The sequence below is a fragment of the Nyctibius grandis genome, chromosome 13 (assembly GCF_013368605.1).
Source record: "Nyctibius grandis isolate bNycGra1 chromosome 13, bNycGra1.pri, whole genome shotgun sequence".
In the NCBI taxonomy this organism is placed as follows: Eukaryota; Metazoa; Chordata; class Aves; order Nyctibiiformes; family Nyctibiidae; genus Nyctibius; species Nyctibius grandis.
The window spans coordinates 14,134,573-14,149,693 of record NC_090670.1 but is presented as its reverse complement, the minus strand read 5'-3'; the positions used below and the strand labels follow the sequence as shown (position 1 = coordinate 14,149,693).

General features: G+C 36.0%; 1 protein-coding gene across 3 annotated transcripts in view; it reads right to left on the bottom strand.

Moving 5' to 3' along the window:
- Window positions 1-15,121, bottom strand: part of MTMR1 (myotubularin related protein 1) — a 39,235-nt gene that overhangs the window by 21,570 nt on the left and 2,544 nt on the right. The window contains exons 2-11 of one of the 3 annotated variants that reach the window (XM_068411885.1): window positions 14,569-14,674; window positions 11,861-11,884; window positions 8,198-8,273; window positions 7,203-7,297; window positions 6,880-6,987; window positions 6,364-6,465; window positions 5,563-5,646; window positions 4,753-4,902; window positions 3,804-3,992; window positions 3,133-3,318 (exon numbers count right to left, since the gene is read on the bottom strand). In XM_068411885.1, the coding sequence (XP_068267986.1) occupies window positions 3,133-3,318; window positions 3,804-3,992; window positions 4,753-4,902; window positions 5,563-5,646; window positions 6,364-6,465; window positions 6,880-6,987; window positions 7,203-7,297; window positions 8,198-8,243 (960 nt within the window). In that variant the 5' untranslated portion in view covers window positions 8,244-8,273; window positions 11,861-11,884; window positions 14,569-14,674. Of the gene's footprint in view, window positions 1-3,132; window positions 3,319-3,803; window positions 3,993-4,752; window positions 4,903-5,562; window positions 5,647-6,363; window positions 6,466-6,879; window positions 6,988-7,114; window positions 7,168-7,202; window positions 7,298-8,197; window positions 8,274-11,860; window positions 11,885-14,568; window positions 14,675-15,121 lie in introns of all 3 variants that reach the window. The other 2 variants (XM_068411887.1, XM_068411886.1) reach the window with 2 other exon arrangements.

Genomic DNA, 15,121 nt, shown 5'->3' with positions numbered 1-15,121 from the left:
CTTAAATAAATAAAAATAAACAAGCATATTAAATACTAACCAAAACTCTGCCAAAATAAAATAGTTATAATTTTATACTCTTAAGGTTAATATATTTTAAAATTTCAGATTAATTACATAATCATCTGGACGACATTGCTTTAAATTAGAGATTTCTGAATGGTGGTATGCATACTCCTAGAGGTACAAAAACTGTGCACTCTGTTGTCCAGGACAGAGTTCTTACCAGCAATCCATTATTAGTAGCACAGAGAAAAAAACCGCTGGGAATCCCTTCTCTAAATTAAATCTAAAATTCTGTATCATGATGAAAAGACACAAATACAGTAACCTATTCCAAAGGCTGAAGGTTCAGTGTTTTCAAAGTTCATTTTCACAGTTATCAATCGCTCTTTCTTCCTTAGCTTTCAGTTCTCAACTACTAAGTTCAGAGAAAGGGACAAACTATCCAGCTAATCTAAATCAAAATACAAGCCAAGCAAACCCAGAAACCCCTGGCTGTGAGCCTGTGCTGATTTGTTGGTGCATGAAGGACACATGGTATTCAACTCAGGAGCAGATCGTTAATAGCGTAGATTGAGCAGCATGCTGGAGAGCAAAGGACAGAGATGGCACAGGACTGAGATCATTTGGGTGAACTTGTTATTCTTCTCCCCCTCAAAAAAAACCACCCTGTTTTCTTGTCTGCTGCTCTATAGTTTTTAAAAAACTTGAATAATCTCTCTCCTGTCCAGAAGATTTGTCTCTGCAACATGACTTATCACGGCACTGAAAAATATGTGAAAAAAAACAACTACTAGAACAGGACCGACAGGAGAAATTCCTATTCTGTGTTCCAACATGGGAAAATGGAATCTTGCAAAATACTTGCATTTTTCCCTTCTCAGGCATGTGAAAACATCTGGGAAGCAGGAAAGCCAGCATCCACTGGAGAAGCTGTGCACAAGACCAGTTTTCAAAGCTATTTCAAGAACCACGCTTTAGAGACAATTTTCATTGATTATATCTTTCATTGATCCTAATTTTTATTGTAAAACCCAAAGGATGCCAGGATGGAAATATCAGGAAACAATACAAAAGCTTCTATGGGAGAACAGAGCTTGTGGTCTGAACTAGTTAATTGCCAATTACTTCAGTTACAAAGCTCTACTGCACTAAAAAAGTGCAAATATTAAAACAGTTTGGTCTTCAATAAAAGCGGAAAACTAATCTATATAACATACTGGTATGCAGTATCTTGCTCTAAATTGTCCTAAAGAGAACACAGATGCCTCTGAAAAAGCACAGCTAAAAATAAAAGGATAGAACAGATACAGGCAAAATAAGCAGAGAATGGGAGACAGGAAACAGAGTTACCATTAATTTGTAAATATCTGTGGAGTAGGTGAAGCATTTTATTCTACTTTGGACAAAAGCCTTTAGAAAACAGTTTCCTCCATGAACTATTATTATTCTTTATAGAGGTTTTAAAACTCAGCAAACATCACAGTATTTCAGTTAGGTCTCCTAATGAGCACTGGCTTTGGATTGGTTTAGAAAATGAGAATTGGATTAAACATAATTAATAGCACAAGTTCCACCCCGAAAGACAGAAAATACCCTGGAGGGCATGAGGAAACATCCTGGGTGTGCAAACAGCACCAAGCAAGTAACCTGTTGTTACTACTGTCTTCAGACACACAGAATGTTACTGGTGCCTGCCCAGACACTCCTGGACCATCTTCAGAGTGCTGTGGGGGCCCAGTGCCAGGAAGGTGAATTTCCAGTAATGCATCACATTAAACTGGGACACAATTACACCGGTCTGAGCCCAGAAAATAGAAGATGTGTTAGAGTAAAGCTGTGGATTTGTTAATTGCTATTATAAGCCAACTCCAATAGGCAAGGCAGGCAAGCAATTCTTGGATAAAAGCATAGGGAGATATTATCAATACCGTTAACAGTAATGGGAGCTTTAAGGAAATCAGGTTGCAGTTTGTGCTGTCAATACTCTAACACGAAATATCAAGTACGGGACAGATTCATGAAGACTTTTACATGTGTGTCAACTCTTTAAAATAATTTAAATGACATTTCAAATTGCTATGCTATTGTCATCTATGCAACAGTGGTATCAAGGCCCCCTTGCAACACCATCTAAACCGAGGAACTCCACTGAAGTCAGTCGCAATGAAAGGTGACCACTGGCCCAAACAACTCCACTTTTAAAAATAGACTATTGTATTTAAGGCCAGGCTGATAAGAAAAGGCTTCCAGACACTCCGATTCCCAAAGCTGTTTGAAATAGTCTAACTTCAAGAGAACAACAAAATTAAACTGTTCCCAAAAGATCATTACATTTGTTTAATTCTTAATTTAAGTTTTTGCTCCCTCTACTGGTTCTCCTGCAGTGGTTAGCAAGCACTACTTAATAGAAGAGTAAAACTAATGAACAATCCCAAACATGTTTTGCATGAGTGACATTTGAGGCAGTTGCTAGTAAAACAAATTCCACTCCATCCATATTCATCATAAACAGGGGAGTGAACATGGTAATGAAATAATATAGTCTGAAAGCATTTCAGAGGTTAGTGAAACGGACTGTAAAACTGACTGTGGTAGGGATTTATTTTAATAATATGTTAAATAATAGAGCAGATTATAACCCAGTAGAGCACTGACTATAAACAGCCCATGAAAACGTAGGTGCCCGACACATGAACACTAAGATTGCACTGAAGGAGGGAAGGCTGAGAAAGACCGCAGAATTTACAGTCAAGTCCTTTTGGCAGTTGTTCAAATATAATCTGAAGTTCCCAGGGCATTCTTCCAAAAAGCAGGGATAACCCTGGACTGCTCACAAACATTCCCTCTCAAGAAAATAAAACACTGTCCAACACTAAATATGATACTGTGCTATCAGGAATTAACTTGTTACCTACCAATACATAAAAGCGGAAATATAAAATTATTATGGAATGCTTAAAAAGCTACGTTCTAAGTGACCATTTAAAAATTAAGCTTTTTACAAGATTATCCTGATCAAAGCAACGTGCTTAAATCTAGACTTTTTTTTAGTAATATTTCCAGAAATACAAGTTAAAAACATGGTTTAAAAAAAACAATTGATTTTTCACATCAAAAGTATTTTACCCTTATATATTCCAGCCAATGCGTGGAGTCCACATTTGATAACCACCGAGTCTCATCAATAGTCGGATAAACTATTTCTTTAAGTTTACGCAGGGATTCTCTCATTACATGTATGTTATGAATTTCCAGAAAGACCAGTTCTGCATTTGGGTAGGCACTTTCACTTTCATATCCTCCACCTTTTGCCTGTCATTCAAAAAAGTAAAAGCAGATGAAGAAAAGAACATGTACAGGACTTCAGTATAAGGTTGAGAGTTATTTTGGTCAGGTTTCAGGATTTTCTGAGAGAAAGGATTATTTTAGCACTAATAAAACCATTTTTTTGGCTTGTGTTTTTCTAAGAAGCACTAGGGTATTTTTTTTAGGTGAAAGAAATTATAATTGTAATAGGCTACATTTGATAATACATCCATATACCTTCCCCTTTTCACTGTTGAAACCTCTGGTCTCCTGTGGGCTTTACTGCAACATTTCTCAGCTATATCTTCACGCTGCCTTCAATTCCTCACGGCCTTTACAAAATGCTGTAAGCAACTTACCTTCCTTCCCATGCCCTCTTTAGAGATCCTTTTTTATCTCTTTTCAACATCAAGTTCTCCTCATCCTCATCTCTTACTCAGTCTTCAGCCTTGTAATAAAGACAGAACTACTAATGCATGATACCAACCTACCTTGTTTGTATCTGCAACACTATTCTGTCTGGCATCAAAGATGATAAGTTTATGTGACTGAGCATTGGCATCCATTATTGTCTGCAAATATTTTTCATCTTCTTTGCAACGCTTATCATTTGGGCCTACAGATGGCTGACTGCATCGTGTTATTGTTGCTTGGCTCTCAGGGTGAATCCAGGATAACACCTGGAATAAAAGAAAATTATTTTAGTTTACTATACTACTATAAAAGCAGCAGGCCACAGTGCAATTAGACAATCACACTGCCTACATGGCATTATTTCCTGGCAAATCAACAAACGCAAATTTAAGGACAACCTGATGCAAAACCATATTGACAGCACACTAAAACTGCTCATCCCAAATCTGAGCTTGAAATACAAAGTGATTCTAAACATCTTAGTTTTTATTTTTAATAAAAACTAAGCCTGCTACTGCATCTTATGAATTAGAAAAAAAGAACAATGGAGGAAAAAAGCCTGCTTCCATGTGGAAGTCTATGGACCCATACACTACCTTGGCTAAGCAGATCTATAGCATGAGAAATGTCACCATCTAACATATCTAAAGGGGTTCTTATGCTACCTGCAAAACTTGTCTACTCTCGAGAATACCGCTACGGTTGTAACACATTCCACACCAAATCAGAACACAAGCTAAGATGTGAATTAGCATCAGACACCATTGTGGCTTAGAAGGGTTAACTCCAAACAAAAATTTATTACGTAGCACAATAACCAAGCAATTAGACTCACATTTGAGTTGCTCTCTTCAGTTCTAAACCCATCAAGCCTAATTCTTCTTTCTTTGCCTCCCCCCGCTCCTTTCAGGAAGGAAGCCGGCCCACTGTTATTTAAAAAAAAGCCTAAAAGAACTCTGATTGATAATTTCTTATAAGCTACAAATTTGCAGAGCACTTATATCTCCTTGTAAAAGTTTCACTTACTGGAACTCTGCCTTTTGCTCTAAAAGCTGCCACTTTTGAGAGGTCATCATCCTTTACACTGGTTGGCACAACAAGAATAGCAGGATATGTATCACAAAGCTCATAGGTGCTGTTAATTTTGGATATTTTCCAACTCTCATTGGGCAAGCCCTGTATGAAAGCAAAACATTTGTGTATTTTTCAGGTTAGACCTTTACATATCTGAGTTCGGGGCGATGAAAATTTTTATATGCTATGTACTTTCTCAAAAAAAGAGTGCCCATATTTTTCTTTTAAATAAGCTATAAACTGTAGGTCTTCATATTGAACCATAAACCAGCAGACTGAAAGTCTTGCCTATTTATTATCTTTAAAACTGACAGGTGACATAACCATTTGAATAGGCTGCACACTCATGTAAAAAGTGATCATATAGTGAAATAAAAATATTTTTGCAAGTAGGAAACTGTAGATTTACAATGACAAACTACGGTTACTCTTCTGTTTAATGCTGCTTATTCAAAACCAAATTTTTATAAAGCCTCTATTTTCTAGAAACAGCACTTGGAAAATGTGGATTTAAGAATGCATGTTAAGACAGACCAACTTGCTCAAGTACTCAGCACCTGTTATCTCCATCAACTTTAGCAGGCACTCAGCACTCTGAAAGTCAGGCCACTTGCATTTTATTATCTAAACATGAGATCTAGACAGTCTCTGTATGTAGTCAGAGTTTAAAATTTTGAGTTTTCTTTAGTATTTTTGTCTTGTTTAAATGGCTCTGGGGGAGATTAAGAAAAAAATAATACACTAAGTACTCATATAACTTACCTGCCTCTTATATTCTGCCATTGGATCATACACTTTCCAGCCATTAACAGCAAACTTTTCTCTATAGCTGAATGCAAAAAGAGGCTAAAGACAAGAAAGCAAAGGCATAAATGACTGTCTGATGGGCTGATTGCACAATAAGCTCCAAAAGAGCGAACCTTTTAATATTTCAAATGTAACACTTCTAAAACTCTTTAACAGCACACATAAAACCTTCAGTCAAGGCTGGACAACACTGTGCTAGGAAGAAAATGAAAGACAGTTTCCTCCTTCAAGGATATGCTACATAATCCACACAATCAAAATAGGAAACAGCCAGAGAGAGTTGAAGTTACTTGCCTGGGATCATACAACACATCAATGGCATTGACAGGATGAGGAACTTGGTCTCCTACCTCCCAACCAGTTCCTTACCCATACAAGCAAATGAAATAGCATTCTGCAGCTAACTAATAATAAGACTAATTGTATCTATTTGTTGTTTTAGACAGAACTTCTAGACTGAATTATCTACTGCAGAAAATAAGAGTCAATACATACATATTTTAAATCAGCAACATTAGGCAAATCTAGATCCCAAGGGTTATGTACAAATTAACTAACTTCACCGACAGCAGGACAGAACATAATGTTTTATGAATTAATGCAAAAAGGAAACAGGGTCAGAGTAGTTTGCCTGCTCTGTTACGGAATTTATAAATCAGTATTTCAATGTTTGTTATACAGCCCTTGTATTTCCCCACCTACACTTTCCAAAAAGAGAAGAGCCAGTGACAGCCTTCTCTACGTCTTAGGACTTACCAGCCCATTAGACACAGGAAATGCACGTGTTACAAGGTTTTCAAAAATCTCCAATCTGTTCTGCTCTTCCTGTTTATAGGCCAGCCGCAAATTTCTCATATCCTGTCAAAAACAAGTTACACCATTTTACTCTATGATAAATTAAGAAAAAAAAAGCAGTTATAAGAAATTTCATTGAAAGGCAGCATATATGTAGCACTAAGTCACTGCCATCATCTAACCCCCAACAGAACACAGTTCTGTAAGTGTTTGTATCAGATGACTAGGATCGTCATTAGACTTGCTAGGTATCATAAAAATAGCTATTTTTCTTTGAATTCACTCTTGGGACAAAAGGCAGAAGCATTTAAGACTGCAAGTATCATAAGAGGAATTGAAATATATTATCTAAATGAAGCAGGGTTCAAATACAGGGAACTGATCAGACAGAAAAACAGCACATAAGCATCCAGATTCCTCTTAGAGAATAATGAAACGAAAATACTTTAATATGAATAAATCTCTACCATGCTGTACCTTGCAAACTATTTCTATACCACACGAGTTGTCTCCGTGGCTCTGTACTCCAATTTTTTCAACTCTACTTATGACTCCAAGGGGAACATCAACAACAAAAGGTGGATCCTGAAATTTGTATATAAAACAAATGAATTTTGTAACATTAGGAGGAACACAAACTAATACTATTCACATACATTTCATTAGAGTCAGCTATAATTCCTGTTTAATAGATTGCTGCGGAACATCATACCTCACTTGCACCAAATTTGTCACTTCTGAAATCTACTTCAGCAACACTCCTACCTGAAACAATATATAGATAGATAGTGAAGTCTTACCCTTTCAACACTTTTGATATACATTCTGAAGTCCGTCACTGTTAGTGTACCACTGACTGCTCCCATAAATGGACAGATATACATAACATCTTTAGCTGGAAAACAGACCAATTAAAGCTTTGTTTTACTATTACAGACATTTGTTCCATAAAAATCTATTTCCATTTAAAAACAGCAATATTTTTGCAGTTCTGTAAGATTTTGGTGCTTGACCTCTATAGGAAAGCGTACTCTTCAGATGCTGTCAGGACTGAAAGAGCTGTTCTTATCTCAGCAATGAAAATAAATTCCTCAGTCCCATCGCTGCTCAGCAACTACTGAGCAACTGGGGCTGGGCTCAGCTAGCATGTGCTGCAGTAAGGGCAGGCAGGTAGCGAAGCACCCCGCTGGTACTCGTAGCTGCAGGCAGCTGTGGTCCCTGCCCTGAGGTGTAAAGCACCCACACTCACCTCAGAGAGAGCATCCATATGGGCAATTACCGCTGTGTACGCAACTGACCTCCAAGTAATTCAGTTAAATGCCCAGACCTTCATTTTCACTTTTATTTCAAAGAGCCAGTATTCTTTTCTAGCCAAGTACTGTACTGCTAACACAGAGCTTGCCCTCACAGGCCAAACTGAAATAAATCCCATTAAGAACTGGAAACTAGGCTTTCCATAACTTCATCTTCTTTGCTATCACAATTTTAAAGCTTTTGAATCTATGAAGTATCCTTGGCAGCCCCAAGCAGAAATACAACCCATATACCTACATGGAACAAACTAACCCTTGAAAAAAAAAGATTTATCTATATGGAGCAAGTCATCCTCTGGAACTGATTTCTCCTTCCTACATTTGGATTTAAAAGACAAAGAAAAGAAATCCACATCAAATCAGCTAATCTAAAGTGGCATTAGATTAAAATAACAAAAGTCAAAAGGAAATAATATTCTGTTTTTAAATAAATAAACTAGTGATTTAATAGTATTCAGTGTAGTACTCAATAGTATGCTTACCAATAACTTTGATTGATTCTCCAGGAAAAAGTGGAGCCTCTTCCATCTGTGCTAGTTTGTTTCCATCCCGCAGTGCCTGGCAGAAATCCAAAACCATGAGTAAATCTCACTTTCTATCTGTACTACATCGATACATTTTGATGCAAAGTGTTTTTACTACCAGATTACTGGAACACAAGAAGTGTCTTTTTTACAAGGCATAACTGTATTAAAAATACCATAGTGAAAAAAAAACGAAACACAAAACTCAGTATTATAAATATTACACAGACATATACGTTAGTAACATATTAGTAATAAAGCATTTATGCAACAATTAGTTTCACATGCTAGCTACATATTGCATACAAAAATACGAGCAATAAGATCAGCCCAAATTTTTAATGAATAATGTATTAGTCTTTTCTAAATGCAGGTATTATTTTGGGTATTTTATCTACTTGAGAACATTTTAAAGCTCATATTAATTTTTTTTCTATTATTATATTGTTTATTTGAATATTTTCATCTGAGAAAATTATATGGCAGAAGCTTTTTTTATTTAAGTTATTAACTTTGTATTTTTGATAGCAAGAAGTCAGAAGCACCCCACAATGCTCTATTTCAATCAATACCCTACTGAGAGTGCCACAGGTTATGGAAGAGGTCCATTATAGGAATTTTGGATCCAAAAGGTCAGATTAAGAATGAAGTAATAATGAAATACAGGAAAACAATTAGCAATTTTAAAATAAGGGCTAGTTCCATACTTTTTCACTTAGGTAAATGGCTTCGTTCCTAAATGATACAAGATTGATCCTTTGGGTCCTTTGTTGGCAGCTAAGATTTACAACGTACTAAAGATTTTAATTAAGAAGAAAAGGGGTTGCAGGACTTTTAAGGACCATGTGAGAAAGTGATCACTCTCAGGTCAACATGATGAGATATTAAGGTTTTCATTTTTCACATCCTGAACTGAGAATAAATATAACAGGCTATGTTACAGTAAACAAGTTACTCTTCCCTCGTATTACAGCTTTGATCCACTTAAAAATAATGGGTAGGGTCTGGCTGCCTCCAAACAAACTACCCCAAGCCCTCATTAATAAATAATTTCTAAAGATATTTAAATTGATCGCTGGCTTTAGATTTTCTTGGAAACTAACAGAATTTTATATTCAGCACCCAATCACAAAAGATGATGGGCAGAAGGACGGATGTGCTCTGTCAGATAGGGGCTTACGTGCAGTATCACGTTTTAGAGTGCATGACGTTACACAAAAACCCCACCTAGCACATAACCAGCTAACACACTAAATGCTTTCTACGGATTCTCTTGCATAAGAAATGTGAGATTTCTATGTACTGTACAAGTACTAATATATAGTACCTTGCTACACAGTTAATGAATGAAAGATGAGTAAAACTTGCCACCTGATCAGCTTCTGCTTCAGAATGATAGCCATTGTGTCCATCCTGAATCTCCTGCATTGCATGAGGCAGCAGTAGGGCAAGAAAGGAGTGACAGGAAAAAACATGCAGACAACAGGTGAAAGGACAGAATCTTTTCTTTTTTGTTTCCCTTTTTTTTTTTCCTTTCCTTAAAAAGACAGCATATACTTTAACTCCAGTTTAGCTATTCAAAATCTTCCACTCCTGGCACAAACTACTTTCCACAGAAAGGAATCCACGCTATTAGCACGACCCTTTTCGTGTTACTTGGCACATCGCAAAATGAAAAATTTACTCCCTTTTCCACAAAAGAGTCAGTGCTGGTAGATAAGAACATAAAAGTAGGTACTGTCTTTTTAAGACAAACAATCTTATAGTGAAGAAAACGAATTCAAAGTATGCCACATGCTTATCAATAGAAGAAACTGAGTACAGCTTGCAATGGTAGCATTAGGGGAAAACTCATGCAATCTTTCAAGGAAAAAATAGGTCGACATCAAATAGAAGTATCATCTAGACAATTTTAAAAATGTAAAACATGTTTTAATTGAACTTTCAGTTTTATGGTTTCACATATTTTTCCAGTAAGTTCTGTGCCGTTGCTGGAAACCCTAGTCAGTAACTTCACAGAACCTAAAATTACCCCTCATAGCAAAATACACAAACAATTCACGTTTTTATGTTAATTTATTTTTGCATCATATTGGCAGCAAATCCTGACTATTAATTAAATCTCTTTAATAAACATAAGGTCTCTATGCACTCCAGAGAAAAGCACAAATGTCATAGGGGCATATAAGCAATTGTTTTAATGTGTTCAGCCAAAATTGTTCTTCCAACTTCTTTCTTTACTGCAGAGAAGTTGTGTTCATGGCAGTCTATTATTCCCAGTTCATATGCAAAGAACTTCTCACTTGATATACTGTAAAACCAGCCCCAGTCTAAATTTACAAATGTTTGCTAAAGTCAATTTTTCTTTTTACAATATTTCTATAGAACCCTCAAAAAATTCTTAGAAGAATGACTTCAGATATCTTCAGATAATCTGAACTCTACAAGAGTTTAAAAAGTTATAATTAATTAAAAAAACCCTTTCAAATTATAAAGGACTCCTAACATTTATGTATGGGTGGAATTCTGTTAAATAGAAATTACTTAAATTTCAGACCATAAAAATGTTGTTTCTGAAATTAAAGCAAAGCAGATATTGTGATCTCTGTAAAAAAAAACCTAGGACAACCAGCAAATACACCAAAAGTTTTTAAATAAATGAGAAAGAGAAGCACAGCAGATCATTCACAGATCAAAGCCTTTACAAAGAACTATGAAAAACTGAATAAAAACAATCAAAAAATTTTTGTTATTCAACCCAGACCAATTATTTCAAGAGCCATCTATTTAAAAAAAAAAAAAAAATCAACTTGTGGATTTGTATGATTGGGCTAAACACATCATTTTCAAATATGTAAACAACGGATGAGAAAAAGAAATCATTCAGGCTCCATCTCTTGGTCTGAGACTGAACAAGAGGTCTTTGTTTGAATAAAAGTGTTAGACGGATTTCATGAACAATGTCAGAACACTGTCCAGATCATTTCTCACTCCATAAATGTTACTAAGAGAGAGGGACAAAAAAACAAGGCATGCCCTTTTTATATCTCTAATGAACAATGGAAAGACCTAGTCTCAAAATTATCATTAAAAAGACGCAGGTCATTGCACTAGTGTCTAACTTCAAACCTAACTTGCAATCCTGCTACAGGGTGGTAACAATTAAGGTAAAACATGTACAAAGGCAAGCATGAATTGCTACCTTATTTAAATAGGACAGACAAAGACGTAATGCTTTTACAACTAATATTCTTCAGCATAGATAACACGTTAGAGCTGCTAATACAGTACTCTGTAGTCCGAAGCATGTAAGCCTCAGTTGCAAGCATCCATTTTGTCAAAATTAATGTAATAAAACTGAAGTTAGTATTGCACATTCATAACATAATTTAAAAATACTGCTCTCTTACACATTGACTTTTATTGCTCACGAAAACATTGTAACGTATATAAAGCATTGCTATGGCAAAGAAGCTGTTGCACTGCATAGCAAAATGGTCTGACGGGTTCATAAAAACCATTAATGAAGTAAAGAAGAACGCTTGACACACCAGGACCTCACACAGCACAAGAGACAAACAGGTAGGAGGCCGTTTTACTGCTAGCCAAAGGTAATCTTACCCGTATAACAGGCCTCCTGTACACCTGTTAGTTAAAATATAAAATGTTATCCAACAAAACACAGAGTTGATTTGTTAAAGATATTATATCCTACTTCATCAGATTTTCACAACTCTACTTCCAAACATTTTAATTATAGATGGATTTTGAAAGAACAAAGCTATGCAGATCTAGTAGCTCTCATTTGCAGAATTGTTTTGCTCTAAAAACAATCTAGCCACTTCATTTTAGTGATGAAACAAATGCCAAGCTGTTTTGAAACATTCATTCCTAATCACCCTTTTATCCAGTTACAATGCGCTATTGTGAAAAGAGAAGAAGGAGACTGGTAACCCTTCTAGGTGGAAGACAATAAGCCTGCAGTAAGAGCCATAAAGTATATCCACCGTATATTTTAGATTCAAATGGCAAAACAAGGATAGCAACAACTCTCCTCAACTTATTTCTGAAGGTGTCTATATTCAGCTACTATAATCTAAGCAATTTTCATCTATATGAACCCCTCAATTCAAGAATACTCTCCAGGCAGAGAGTATGTCAGAGAAGACACACACAGCAGAGTTCAAACTCAGAGTGAGATCATGTTGCTGTCGGGTTTAGCAAGGAAGAGCTCGCTCAGTACTCTCCAGGTTTGAATATTTCATTTGTAGCCCCTTTGCTTCTGTTTGATTCCCGCCCCCCCAAATCCCTAAATTACATTCTGGTCAAGTAAGTTACACAGGGTAACATCTTTAGATACAATAATCGATATATGTACCTGTTTTTGCAAACATATTGATTGAAGCATTAAAAAAAAGGATGACAGGAAGACTAAAGCAGTGAGTCCTGGTAAATCCAGCAGAAAGCAGAAGAACTGCCCGACCAGTTCCAGAAGCAAACACATACATCTGGCCCTACCCGAAGTTTCTGAGTTGTTGTAAAAGAGTCTCTAAATAAAATTGGTCTCTAAATGCACCGATTTGAGGTAACCAAAGATGCAGAAAACTGATCAGCGTGCAAAAGGGGAAGATGTCTCAAAGGAAAACTGAGTGTTAAATGGGCATTATCTTTTTACACGTGAATTCATAGTAATAATGAATAAACCCAGCTTGTTAGTGGTACTGACTAAGGAACTAAGCGTACCACTGAACTTCTGCAGAAGCTAAGTGCAAAGGAAACCCTCTCCTAAAGCACAGGCACCACTTCACAAGATACTGGTCCTGAATGTAACTAAGGATATTCTAGGATAAAAAATTGCATTATGTTATACACAAATATGGGATTTCAAATCACAGCAATGCAATTATGCCAAATACAATTTATACACAAAAATTCTGAATACCACCAGGCTTAAATTGTTTTCTTTCATTTCTAAGAAACAGAGAATTAAGTAGAATTTTAGGCCTTAAAAGACTTAATTCCTGTCAAATAATATCCAAGATGAGTTTGGTATAGAGAAGGAGGTTATTTAGAATTAAAAAGTGCTCTTTATTCCAGAAAAATGTGTTCTAACTCAGAGATAAACTGAACACCAAGCTTACACACTTGGATTTTACTATAATGAAGTCCTTGACCTACAGGGCAAATGCAACACTGACAGCTGTAATGCAAGGTTCCCCACAATGTTTTATCAAAGATGTTAGCCTTGACCTGAAGTAAGCATTTGCAATTCAGCTGCCGTAGTATGGAAGAGCTTCACTTTTTTACGAGTATAAGCTGCTGACTGTGCCAATAGTGTGAAACTTTGTGAGGTGAATTTTTAAGTAGACTACAGTCAAAAACATTTTGTCAATTCATCTTCAGGCTTGGGCTGAATCTGACCTGCTGTCACAGAATCCAAAATACGCTGCTTCTAGGTAACAAACTTTTTAATCACAGAGCATATTTAGAAAATAATCTAAAATCTAGTTAAAACTAAAAAAAGATAAAATCTTCATTTGGCCATTTTGCATAAAGCCATGAAACTTTCAGACATAGGAAGAAAAAGGATCTAGATAGCAGCAGCCTGGGTTTCTTAAAGGGACTTGAAACACAGGTGACTTGTCAATTTGTAAGAGAAAAACAACTGCAAACACTCCTCTCTTGATAGTTCAGCTGGCTGTCTGCACGTAGGAAACAGCAAATGAGCACAAAAAAATAGGGATAAAAACCATAAGGGAACATATCAGGTAAATCATACTGTGCAATCATTACCTTAATGACAAAAATGTTGCTGGGAGGGAATAAAAAGGTGAAGTTTTTTTTTGTTTGGTGTTAAATTCTCTGTCTCTGGTGAAACCCCATGAAAAATGATACTCATTTGTGTTCTCTGCAGAGTAACAAAGGCATACACATTTATTTTGTGAAATCTGGAGAGCTCAATTCTGTACTCTGATCGACACACACTAGAAACAATTTCAACCTGTAACTATTAATTTACTTTACCAAAATTTTTTAAGGTCGTAATCAAAAGGAAAGACAACTCACTTTTGGCATTTTATTCAAAACACTGACTTCTAATTTTCCTTTCACCTCTCTCTCTAATTTTGTTCTGTAGACTTCAATGCCACTATTCTAAGCACAAATCAGATTCAAGAGACTCCTAGGAATAATGAAATGTTTCTATTTCTGAAACATTCCGAGATCACTTAAGTACTTACCACCTGATAATAGAGGTAGCAAGGACCCTCCTGATCATTCACTCTTTTATCTTAAAACAAATCAATGCATTCCTCAAGTCACTTACTTACCCTGTAGTCTCTGGACACACCTTCTGATGGGACAGACCCTGAAATCTGACTAGAAATGGTTGCAGCTATCAGCTGTTTACACCATTCCACATGGGATCCAGTTGGGCTACAAAAACAGAATATTTCAAATTATTTAGCAATAATTTAAAACGTATGTTGAGAACAGCATAGCAACTGAGTACATCTGGAAAACAAGACCATAAATGATTACTAACACAATAAAAATTAGCTTGCTTTGTGGGCAGAATGCAACTACTTCACTGATCAAATTAGGGAAAAGAATTTTACTAGATCTTATCAGAGATGTAGAGCTGTCAGTAGGTTAGAAGCAAAGTTAGGTTACCTAGGAACTTATAAAAATGCTGGTTTCCTTATCCAGTGTAATTTTTTTCATCATTCACACATTTTTTTCTTAAAGCCATCCATGGAATGAATTCGGTCAAGTAATAGGAAACTCATTACACTTCCCTTATTATTATTTCCTCATCCACAAAATTAAATTACTCTATGCTAGTATTTAAAAATTTTAACTATGCTAGTGTTGTACTCTGTA